General features: G+C 37.8%; 1 protein-coding gene across 7 annotated transcripts in view; it reads left to right on the top strand.

The window, feature by feature from the left end:
* Positions 1-5,702: 5,702 nt before the first annotated feature.
* The window catches only part of atxn2 (ataxin 2), a 54,115-nt gene continuing 46,867 nt past the window's right edge, over positions 5,703-12,950 (top strand). For all 7 annotated transcript variants that reach the window (XM_063017799.1, XM_063017801.1, XM_063017804.1 and 4 more), the window contains exons 1-2: positions 5,703-6,139; positions 12,387-12,417. In XM_063017799.1, coding sequence (XP_062873869.1) covers positions 6,018-6,139; positions 12,387-12,417 — 153 coding nt within the window. In that variant the 5' untranslated portion in view covers positions 5,703-6,017. The remainder of the gene's footprint in view (positions 6,140-12,386; positions 12,418-12,950) is intronic.

The raw sequence follows: 12,950 nt of genomic DNA, 5'->3' as shown, positions 1-12,950 counted from the left end.
CTGATTAAAAAACCTAATCTTGATCCACATGTTTTATCTAATTATAGGCCAATTTCAAACCTTCCTTTTGTCTCAAAGATATTAGAAAAAGTCGTTTCCAAACAGCTATGTTCTTATTTGAATGAAAATTGTATTCATGAAAAATTTCAATCAGGATTTAGACCCAATCATAGTACCGAAACCGCATTAATTAGAGTAGTTAACGAGTTGTTAATGTCTTCTGATAATGGATGTGTCTCTTTTCTTGTTCTATTAGATCTTAGCGCAGCGTTTGATACGGTCGATCATAACATTTTACTGGAGAGGCTAGAAAATACAGTAGGTGTTAAAGGACTCGCACTCTCTTGGTTTAAATCATATTTGACTGACCGATCTCAATTCGTTTATGTAAATAATAAATGCTCGGAAACTACAAAAGTAAAGTGTGGTGTTCCACAGGGGTCGGTACTTGGACCGCTATTATTTACACTCTATATGCTTCCACTAGGTGAAATTATTCATAAACATGGCATAAACTTTCACTGCTATGCAGATGACACACAGCTGTATATATCAGCCAAACCAAATGATACTGACACAATCAGTAAGATAGAAGATTGTGTAAACGACATAAAAAACTGGATGTCGTGTAATTTTCTTTTACTTAATTCAGATAAAACTGAGGTTTTACTTGTTGGCTCTAAAGCTGCAAGAGACAAGTTGTCTAACCTGGTGCTAAACTTAAACACGTTCTCTGTTACTCCCAGCCCAGATGTAAAAAACTTAGGTGTCACAATAGATTCAGATCTTTCCTTTGATACACACATTAATAATATTACTAGAGTTGCTTTCTATCATTTGCGTAATATCTCTAAAATAAGAAATATACTATCTGTTAATGACGCCGAAAAACTGATCCATGCGTTTATAACTTCTCGGTTAGATTATTGTAATGCTCTTCTAACTGGATGCTCTGGTAGATCCTTAAACAAACTCCAGTTAGTTCAAAATGCAGCAGCTCGAGTGCTAACTAGAACTAAAAAATTTGATCATATCACTCCTGTTCTATCATCTCTACACTGGCTGCCAGTTAAATTTCGCATTGATTACAAAATACTTTTACTAACCTATAAAGCGCTACATGGTCTGGCTCCACAGTATCTGAGTGAGCTTATTAATTACTACAACCCAGCACGTCCACTTCGTTCACAAGATGCAGGGTTACTTATAGTTCCTAAAATTAAAAAGACCAAAGCTGGTGGAAGAGCATTTTCTTACAAAGCTCCACAACTTTGGAATAATCTTCCTGCCTCTGTTCGGTATTCGGACACAGTCTCAATGTTTAAGTCTAGACTGAAAACATATTTATTTTCTCAGGCTTTTGATTAATATAGACAAAGGCGCAGAGCTTGGGGGTTCTTGGTCATAGAAACTTGTGGTGATCAGGGATGTTGGGTCGCTGTCGTTCTGCCTCTCTTGTCCAATCACTCTGGTTTGGGTAGGAGAGGTGGGCGCTGATGTCCTGTGAAAGCCTTCATGACCTTGTTACCTGCTCGCTCTCCCTTTTAGTTATGCTGTAATAATTAGGGCTGCCGGAGTCTAAAACTCTCTGTAAAACTGTTTGTCAACTAGCATTGTACATTATTAACTACATTCTCTGTTGTTTTACCCCGAGGGCATTCTGATGGAAACCTGTTTACCCGCCGAGGTTAAGGATTGAAGTCGAGACTGCCGGGACAACGATGCTGCTCCTGTCAGATGTGACGGGTCTGGAGTAATTGCAACGACAAGAAATCACTACAGACTTTATTGAAGACTAGAGCGGATAACAACTCTATTATTATTTATTTATCTATTTATTACCAGTTATAACTTTTAGATCATTTAATTCTGTGTTTGTATGATTTGTGTAAATCGTGTATTTATTTAAAGTATCCTCCAGGCCACCCATGAAGGATGGGCCCTGTTGAGTCTGGTTCCTCTCAAGGTTTCTTCCTGTAATTTTCAGGGAGTTTTTCCTTGCCACAGTCGCCCTCGGCTTGCTCAACAGGGGTTTTTGTATCTGTTGGTCCTGGATTTTGTAAAGTTGCTTTGAGACAATGTATATTGTAAAAAGCGCTATATAAATAAAGTTGACTTGACTTGACTTGACTACTGGTACCCCCAATGCCTCTATCCCTGACTGAGGCTGGGTACTTAGCACTTCTCCTCTACTAACAAGAATCGACTTGGCTTGGTCGGTAATGGTACTGGGCCATAAAGCAGGGTCGTTGACCATTTCACACCAGGAGTTGGGGTCCTTGCCCTCCTCATTTGAAAAACGACACTCACACGATGCAGCTGGCTGGTCTGATTGTGGGTCTGACACACCTGCAACTTTCCTTTCATGGTCTTTCTGCTGCTGGTCTGTGGTAGCCTGGCAGGGCTGGCATTCCTGCTCTGTACCTGACTGGGTCTGCAAAGGTACATAGTCACTGACAGGTGACACTAAGCCAGTGGTGATCACATCTTCATTGCTAGAACTCTGATCACTGCTAACATTAGCAATACTTGTCTCACTCATATCCAGCGGTTTCTCAAAGAAGTTTGAGATCAAAGGAAAGTTTTTCAGGAAATCTGCCTGATTTGCTTCCTTAATCTTTTTGCTTTTCTTTTTGAGGCACCACTTTTTTGTTTGGGATCCATGTTATTAATGGCAAGTGTTTCTTAAGATGCAAATATAGAAGCTTGTCTTGCAAATTCCTATTCCTATCCAATACTTACTATGTTGTTTCTATGTTGTATGTTCAGGAAAAAAATACAATCACAAAATTGTAGATCCAGATACAATATGTAATAAAAAAAGGCTGACCTATAACTATTTAGCTATAAATTGTTGTTATTGTAAATGTATTGTATGTATGTACTAATATTATAAAGCTTACACTTCTACTATTATCAATAATGTAATATGCAAATAACAATAAGCTTTTAAAAAAGCTGTGAGTTGCTAGTTAGCAACGTTACACTAGCCTTGAAAAAGGCTGTGAACCTTTCAAAGTTTAATATATTATATATAGTAATATAATATTATATCATGTAATATAATATAATATAATATAATATAATATATAAGCCTTTGAAAAGACTATGAAAAGAATGTAACAGAATATATGCAATATAGTATAGTATAGTATAATATAATATAAAAATATTTATATATATTATAAAATAATATAATGCAGTATAAAGGGCAATGAGCCTTTAAAAAGGCTATTGGTTGCTGATCTGGTAATAGCAAGGTAAAAGTTGTAGTAAAAGCACAAAGCAAGTTCGCAAGCTGAACTGTCTGAATGTGAGGAGTTTTGATACTGGCAGGGGGTTTTATATAGGTCTTGCATATTCACTTGGAAGTTCTCGCAACACCTGATTGGCTCAGCCCCCGTGGGAATTTAGGACAATGTAACAATTTTTCACCACTGAGTGAGAGAGTGGGGGAGGGGCAGCCACTATCTACTACAAAAAATGCTGTTTTGTGTGTGTGTGTGTGTGTGAGAGAGAGAGAGAGAGAGAGGCATGGAGAGGGAGACAGGGAGAAGGTTTTGAGTACAGTCGAATCCGGTTAATTGGACCACCGGTTAATCGGACCAGCCGCTTATTCGGACCGAATCCTAAAGTACCGAAACAAATCCTATTATGTACATGTAATGTTATTCGCTTATTTGGACCAAAATTCCGTTTAATCAGACCAAAGAACGTGAGAGCGAATAAGAAAAAGAAGCCACAAGTCGCTACTTAGAGCGGATGCAAAGCGGGTCAGCGAGATATGGGAGGATTCCTGGGCTCCCCGGGAGAATTTATGCTTTTATCAAAGGTCAGGAAATCCGAAAAGTTGTGTTGACAAGAGCAAAACCAGCGGGAGGTGAACACGCCCACCACTTTCTTTCCCACAACGAAGCACCCAGTAGCCAGCAGCGTGGTTATTGGATCCATCTGCATCTTTAGTAAGAACTTTTTTTTTTATTATGCTTCGCATGCTGAGTACCTATACATTGTGTTGTAGATCGTTTCGAAAAACTTGTTTGCAAATTTATTTTTCAATGAACAAAGTTCGTAAGCAACAGTAGTTCTTGTTTGTACGTTCGTACACGTTCGTGTAATCGGACCAGCCGGTTATTAGGACCAAAACGATTGCGTCCCGATGTGGTCCGATTAACCGGATTCGACTGTATATTAAAAATGCTGTGTTAATGATATTAAATCAAGTTTAATTATTGTCGAGACCCCTTCACACTGCCTTGAAACATGTCAAGTCATGTCAAACTGTCATTGAATAGTCATTGAATAACAAGCTGAATAAAATATGTTTTCCAATAAATAATCCTCAAACAAAATATCAGGGTTACACGCATACGCAGCCACAGCTACTACAACAAAACCACTTGCTGTTTCATCATCTGTCACCAAACCAAAATTGTGCTACTCAGTAAAATTAGCTTGCAGTTCTGTTGTATGAAAAGGCACTTTTCCTTTCATGCATTCCTTTAGAGCTAGAGTGACCACTGGTCTCTTTACTGTTGTTTATTAAAGGGGAAACATGAAACTAGTCAAATGGCTTGTTTTCACATAAGTGAAATCACACCCTTGGCCAAATTCACTCAATTTAATCGGTGTCAAAGATAGCATTCATCAGACAAATTGCTTGTCTTAAATTTAAATAATTGCAAAATTGCTAAATTAATTTGTGTCTCTGCGCTTAAGAGAAATTTAACATAATAATTTTGAAACAATACAAATTCAGAAACATTAAGTAAGGGCCTGAATTGCATTTTTGCAACAAAACGTCTGTTATGAAATATGGTAGCTTGCCTGGCAATTTGTAGGTCCCTAGAAAGTCAAGGAGCCATGGTAAACGACTTCTATGGAAGTCAAGGGCCCCATAGCAGGGGCCCTCGTGATCAAGGGCCCTCTAATGGTATGCCCTGCTCTTCTCTAGGGCCCCCTGGTAGGGGCTCTCATAACCAGGGCCCTCTAAAAAAATGCCCCCCTCAGAAGTCGAAGTCAGAGCAGTGCCACAACGCCTCATCCATTTTCATAAGGGGCCCAAAAGCATGGCTAGGGCCCAAAAGCATGGCTAGGGCCCCCAAAAGCATGGCTAGGGCCCAAAAGCATGGCTAGGGGCCCCAAAAGCATGGCTAGGGCCCCCAAGAGGCCCTGGGGTCAAAGTCCCCAATAGTCAGAGGATCCTTAAAATGGAGGGCCCTCGGAAATAAAAATATATTGTATCATAAATGTTGCTAGGCATCGCAAAATGTTTTGGGCCAAAGCCCCGCTGGGGCCCCCTGATCTCAAGGGCCCCTGGGCGCTGGCCCCACTGGCCCGGTCAGTAATCCAGCCATGATGCTAAACGTTAAGCAGTTCTTGAAGATGAAAGCAAAGCAGAACTGCTGTCAGCGCTACCGACTCACGTGGTTGCCGTAGCACTGCCGCTTAGCTTCTTAAAACCTCTGTTCACTTCCTGTAAATAGTGCGCTGCACTCTATTCCGCATCTCGCTAATTAAAAAATTTTTTTTTTTTTAATCTATTTTGGGGTGTAGTTTACACAAAACGTTAGAATTATATTCGTATTAAGGTTTATTTTTTGTCAAACAAAACAGGCGTTTCACATTTCAATGCACGCCTGCCTGTGTTGTGTATATATCCCTCCGCTGCTTTCGCGTTTTTCAGCTGTTTAGGTCTTTAACAGGCAGTGATCTTGGTAAACTGATAATACCAAAATAAAAAAGCTAAACGATTTTATTGTTTATTTAGCATATATAAGTAGTGGTGCATTTTAACATAACCATATTAAAATAGTTTAAGAAGGCAAAGACAAGTTAGCTGGCGTGCCTAATAGCAAATCGGCTGAAGCAGTGGAAGTAGCAGTGGAGCTATCTAGCTGATAGCTAACGCTAGCGAGCTGTCACTTGTTTTGTTACTCTGTTTACATTTGAAACGCTTCGTCTAGGTTTATGAACATTTAGACGAATCTGTTCAAATAGTTGTTTATGGGATAATCATGTCAATGAAGCAGGCCGGTGGAAATCGCAAAGCCGGCGGGAGCAGCGGTGGGGCCGCTACGGCCTCAGGCGCAGGGGGATGCGGAGGAGCTGCTGCTGCTGGACGCCACAGTTTGTCTAGGTGAGCCACATCTTTTTTCTTAATGACTAGTTAATATTCGGATTGGCTAACCTATTCCGTTTGAATATGTAAATACCTATAAATGTGTAGCGTATATATTTAATTGTGAAATTGGCGGCTGTTTCAGGGAGTGATGTAGCTGTCTAGCTTAGGCCGAAGGAGTATTTTGGGTTTTGGTTGCAAACTAATTGTTCTTGCGTATGAAGTTATCATATACATCAGTGGTAAACGTTACAGTATATAAGTTTGGTTCGTTGCACTGGTTGTATAATAATGTCAATAGATGATTTGGACAATTCTATCATGTGGTTAGATATTTGTTAGTCTCACAGGGTGTTTGTCATGTACCGGCGTCTTTAGGTTGATATTAGGCCTAATATTCTGTTTGGGATGACCACCGTCAGCACAGAGTGGTGTGTATAAAATAACGTAAAGGCACGGAATTTCAAACAGTGTCCGAGCACCTGCTTTACAGACCAGCGCTATTTTAATTCCTTTGACACCATCAGTGGACACTGGACTTGGGTTTATTAAAATCATTGAAGATTAAAAAGCACAGAATACATTGACCCAACGTTAACAGTTCTCTAGCTTTTAGCTGTACTGATTATACGAACAGTTAATCTTATTTTAAGCAATTATATTTTATGTTAAATTGTCGACGTTGAAAGTCGCATCGCTCTAGACAGACCAGCCTAGTTGACAATTATAACCAGCAATAGGGTATAGATATTTTAAACAAAATGCTTTAGATACATAGTAATTTGAATATTTGCAGTATAATTTAATATTAATAGTAATTGCAATATATTAGCCGGGAGCGATTTATAACCAGCATCTGATTATCATTATTGTAATATAGCCAAACTTATCCGGTCACTAGTCAAGCCAGGTATATTAAACATGTTTATATTTTGCTCAGTTTACCTGTTTTAACAGCTTGTTGGATTATTTGGAACATTACAATTAAAATGTCACCGTCCAGCTTTACATTATTTTATTCATACCCATATTCCGGCTCCTGTTCTACGATTGGCCTGTACTGTCTCGCCCCCTGCGGCGTTATTGCTGCTATTGACTAACTGCATTGTAGTGTGAACCACAAGCCACTCCGGTCGCAGGAGGCGCGGCTTGCTGAATACAGGTGTGGAAAAATACACGCAAGCTCAAACGTAGGTTGCGTTTGGGCACTAGTGGCGTCCGGTCAAAGAATCAAGACAGAAAGATCTTGGCTAAAGTCAGGCGAGTCAACCTTGACGCTTATTTGGGTAGTAAAGTAAGAAGAAAAAAAAACTACCCTTTAAAATGACATTTGTGTAAGTATGTTGCTTTGTTGCATAATATTTCGAAACTCTTGATGGACCGACGCTCTCCTTGCTAAAATAACGTTTAAAATACACGTGTTTGGGGTTTGCTAGGGCTTTAAATACATTCTGTTTCAATGTCACAGTTATACATTGTGTTTTCCTGTTGCATTCCTCATATTGATTTAAATTCCTTTTTTATACCTCATTCAGCTGCCAGTGCTGATGCAGCACACAGTGTCCTATGTGTCTGATTTTATTATTTTTAATTAAGTAAAGGTACAAAGGAGAGGTAAATTAAAGAGTTCAATTAAAATCTCTTCCTAGGTACAGTCAGAAACTTCCTCTTCTGCCACTGTTTTATATACCTTTGTTTTAAGAATATACAGTGTCATAAACAATGTAGATTTGAGAAGTATTTATCATACAATTTCAACACTATCTCTTACAAATGAAAAAGAAAATAAAATATACGTGAAATTCAATTATATTTTAGTCACTTTTTAGTCACATCTGTGTTAAGAATAAACTAAAATGATAGTTATTTACTTTTTATCAAACAGAGGAAGCTAAACTGTTTTTTTTGGATATCTTTTTTACAATGTAAAAAATTGTTTTACATGTATGTCTGCAGTTAGCAAACACTTTCATCCAAAGCAACTTAGAATTTTAAATACAGTGCGGACAATTAAGACACAGTGGCCACAATTCTGAAATTTGGCAGTGGTGGGGCTTGAACCAGCAATCTTCCATTTAATCTAGGACCTTAACCACTAACACTGGCTATTTTAATTCTTTGTTGATTGAAGAAAATGACCATTCTGTAGAAGCAATTATTGCTTAGTAAGAATGCAAATTTTGATTTAGTAAGAATGCAAAAATATGTTTTTAATTGATAACTGATATGTCAAAGTACGAGGAAAATATTGAACACACCACAGGGTTTCATATCAACACAGCTTTATGATTTATTGCATTGACTGCTTACAGCTTGATGTAGTGAACATGGGAGTAATGTACTGTAGAACAGAGAAACACAATAATCAAAACTAGTTCAGCATTCAGAACTCATTGCTGGCCAGTTTAAAACAATCTATATTACTTCTTAACCATTCTTGTGAACTTGTGGACCTTTGGGTCATTATCCTGCAGCCATGTAATGTTAACTGCTTCCACCACAATTCCACGTAAAAATAAATGAATTATCACTTTGTAATAATTCTGGCCCCTTAATTAAGTCATGTATATGTGCATGTACATATGTGCCATAAGTTTTTATTACTAAAAGTGTTATGGTTACATTTTGGCAGTTGATTCGAGGTTCATGTGCATACCAAACCATGCAATGTGATCCCTTCTGATTATGGATTATGTGGCTCGTTACACCATTACCATCTACCATACATTAAGTAGTAAATAGATTTAGAAACCTTGGTCAAATCTTGAATGTGTGTGATCTTTGAGCTCTCAGATGGCATTGTGTGAGAACAAATGTTTAGTTCTCTGTATTAAATATGAAAAGGACTGGTCAGGCGTATCAGTGAAAGGTGCAAAAGCCAACATGTCATAGTATGGGGGTGCATCAGTGGCCACTACATGGGAGATTTGCATATGTATGACTGTACCACTGGTGTGGAGGAGTATACTAGGACTTTCATGAGATATGTGGGTATTTCTGCAAGACAATGCCAGGCCTCGTTTTGCACGCTACAACAACGTGTTTGTCTGTGCTGTCTCCTATTGAAAGTGTATGTTAGATCATAAAGAGGAGAATCAGTCACTGACTGCTGAGCAGCTGAAGTCACGTATCAAACAAGAATGGGCAAAAATTCCACTTGCTGACAACCCATAAATTCCCATTTATCAGTAACTAGGGAGCTGAATGACATTAATAATTGTTACAAACTTCTTTTATTATAAAAAAAATAATCTTGCCCATCAGTGGCTTTATCATTGTGTAATGACTTATGCAAGTAATTAAGTAAATCAGAGATTTTAATCAAAAGCAACATTCGTGTTTATTAGCCAGAATCTAAGTATCACTAATGTAGAATGAAATGGTCTTCCACTTCTTGGTCAGTAACAGGTTTTTAATATAGTTAAACTATATACTTTCACCATACTCTCTTCACATAGTATTTTTAATGACATGGCACTATTCATGGAATATTTCTGGTTTTTAGCACTATTTTTCCCCAGTATTGGCTGTAAGGTGCACTTAATACACTTGACACACTAATCCAACTAATAGTAATTAATGATAATTTGGATAATTTTATTTTGATCTCATGAACACATTCAGAACTATTATTTAATTTTAATTTAGTTATGCACAAAATTAGTGGAAATGTTACTTTCAAGTTTAATGCACTGTATATGTAAAAAAGACAGTTCATACAATAAACTATAATATTGTGCATGTTTTCATGCTCTTAGATGTATTACATGTTTAACAGAGGACATTATAAATAATATATACAAAGCTCAAATAAAAGCAACACTTGGTAGGAATTCTGAACAGTCTAGCTACTGTGAGTCTTAGCTATTCACTCTCAGTGCTGTTCTTAAGCCCGGATAAAATACCATAAGGATGGTTGCATCAGGAAGGGCTTAAATCGGTATGGGGACCAGTGTGATCTGCTGTGGCAACCTGTAAGTACGGGAACAGCCAAAAAAGCAAGATTTTTACAAACTTAGCATAATGGATGTAAATTTTGTCATTCATTGAACCAGAAACTGACAGTGGTCAATGGTTATCTGATAACCGACAAGCTAATAGCATCTTATAAAATATAAAACATAGTTTTATATCAACAAGTTTGTACTTTATTAAATAAAAAACTGTGACCGCAAAGTCAGATGACAGTAAGATGAACAAATACAGAATGTTTATTTTATATAGTATATATTTGTTTAATGTACTTACTGAATGAATACTAATTAAATAACAGACATGTAGTCTGTACATTAAAGCTCTTCCTGGCAACAGGTAGGTATTGTTAGATAGAGTTTTATCTTTATACCGATACATGATGCAAAATATCCACACCACATGAAATAAACACGCACAGCTCCAGATGTGCATAGTATACCATGCTCCATGCTGACACAAAAGAATCGTTTGTGATTTTGAACTGTAATAGTTTTGTCATTCGTTATTTAAATTAAATAAATACATAAAACAACTCTGATTAGAAATGTTTAATGCAGGGGTTCACAGAAATGGCACATGCATACTGATTGTGTGTTTCAAACAGTAAAAGACTTTACTGATTTGTGACAAAGATGTCATTGTTTAATTCATACTGTCAGTTAAAATGTGATTTAAATTCATTTCAAACATTTAACTCTTGATTCAAATTGAGAGAGCAGCTAATCATTTTCATCCCTACTTACCATGCACCCCAACATGCTTTCTCTTCACATTTTCAGACTAAATGGCTCTGTAAAATTAGTGAAGTTATTGATAATAGCCACCAAGAAGAACTAAAACTGACTACTTGGCTGCATAGTTAGTAAACTACATATCATATGTAGTGCATGTTACTACAATCTAGGAATTAATTTGGGATTTTGTTTATGCTAGCGGCCTAGTGGTTTCATATTAAGCTGTTTTGGTATGGAATAAACAGCAAACCAGCCAACTGATAATGATTTTTTTGCCATTTGTTTTGTTAATGCAGCCCAAAAAGTTAAACAAGCATCAAAATTACAGCCTGTTTAGCAAATGAGTTATCCTTGTTTGTAATTGTTAATCTGTACAGTCTGTTAAATGGGCAGTTAAAGTAAATTAAAGATTGTAGGTGCTGCTGAACAAGTGCTGGTGTTAAACAGAACTCCTTATTGGCTGCATGTGTACCAGTGCATTATATACTTCAGATTGTCACATTTAAGATTAATGGCAATGATGGGTCCAGAATTTGCCACCTTTGTCTAATCAAAGCCCATGTTGAATGGCAAATCTAAGACTATTCATGATTAAAGTGTTTGCTGAGCTGAGAGTACCTATATCTCAAACCACTCATCTTTAATATAAAACTTTATTTAAAACACTCTGGAATTAAAATGTGAGAAACGCTGCTCAGGTGGTGCAGCGGTAAAATACGCTAGCACACCAGAGCTGGGATTTTGAATACATCGTATCAAATCTCAGCTCTGCCATTCAGCTGGGCTGGGAGGCCACATGAACAATGGTTGGCTGTTGTTCAGGCTGGGATGAGCCGGACCAGGGTTCCTCATAACTGGTGCAATTACAACCTCTGCTGACTGATTGATGGCACCTGTGCAGAGTTGGGGAATAATGCTGATCAGGGTGTGGCTGTCCGTGCACAGAGCTGATCCGCATGTGAACTTGCCTGGTGCAGGTACACCAGGGCTACATAGTGTTTTTGTTAATTATGCAGCCTTGGAATATTACTTTTATTGTTAAATTTGACTAATAAAAATTTAACAAACACAAGCCTGAGATGCAGAAAAGATTAACTTCCAGTGAATATATCTTCTGCCTAATCACACTGACCTGTAGTGCAACAAAATGCAGATTTAATTAGGGTGTACAGAATGTACAGAATACATGGTGATAGGGTTATTAGGGAATACATGAAAATATATGCCTCACACAAAGGCAGCTTTATATAATTATTTTTATATGGTAAAAAGGGAACATCATTAATGTCAGGAATTTACTGTACATAAGCTACATTCAAGCTAATGTTTTGTTTAGTAGCTTAGTATGCCTTATTTTATTAAGTCTTCCCCAAGACTTGGATCAGAAAATGTCTGGCTAGGCTAGCTTCGGCCCTGTTACTGATACATTGTATTTAAAACTTTATCAGTATTGTATCTTTTTGTTGTTTTCTCTTTGTAGTGGTTATGATCACACATACAAAAACTGAATTTATGAACTCTTCATTTAAATTGACTATTTTTTGTATTTTCTACAGGGGACACAATGTTAAAGGATCCTCCACTGCAGTAAGTTGTTTACTTTTACTTTCCATAATAAATATAATGTAGTATAATGTAATATACTGTACAATCACTGGAATAGGAACAGCTGTCAGGTGGCATATAATCACTGATGAAGTGCGCCCATGTGGTGGTTGCGTCACAGTCGGCTTTTGTATAATGTGTTGACCTGTCCACTGCACAGCAGAAGGCAACATTTACCAGCTATGAGTAAACAAAGCAACTTGAGCGACTTCCAGCTGAAGGTCACACAATGGTCGGCCAAGTGTGGTTGATCTGAGAGGCCATCAATACAGCAGTGGGCAAGCAAAACCAATTTCGGCCATGACCATGCGACATACCCTGCATTGATTAGGGTCCAACAGCCATAGACCAACACTTGTGCCGCAATGGGCCTTGGATACATGGAAGACGTTTGTCTGGAGTGATGAGTGCCGTTTCTTGTTGAGACACGCTAATGAACGGGTCTGCATCTGGCTCAAACCCCATGAGAGCCGCATTTGGATTGCTGCAGGCCGGTGGTGGCGGTGTGATGGTCT

This window comes from Trichomycterus rosablanca, chromosome 21 (genome assembly GCF_030014385.1).
Source record: "Trichomycterus rosablanca isolate fTriRos1 chromosome 21, fTriRos1.hap1, whole genome shotgun sequence".
In the NCBI taxonomy this organism is placed as follows: domain Eukaryota; kingdom Metazoa; phylum Chordata; class Actinopteri; order Siluriformes; family Trichomycteridae; genus Trichomycterus; species Trichomycterus rosablanca.
This window is presented reverse-complemented; position numbering and strand designations above follow the sequence as displayed.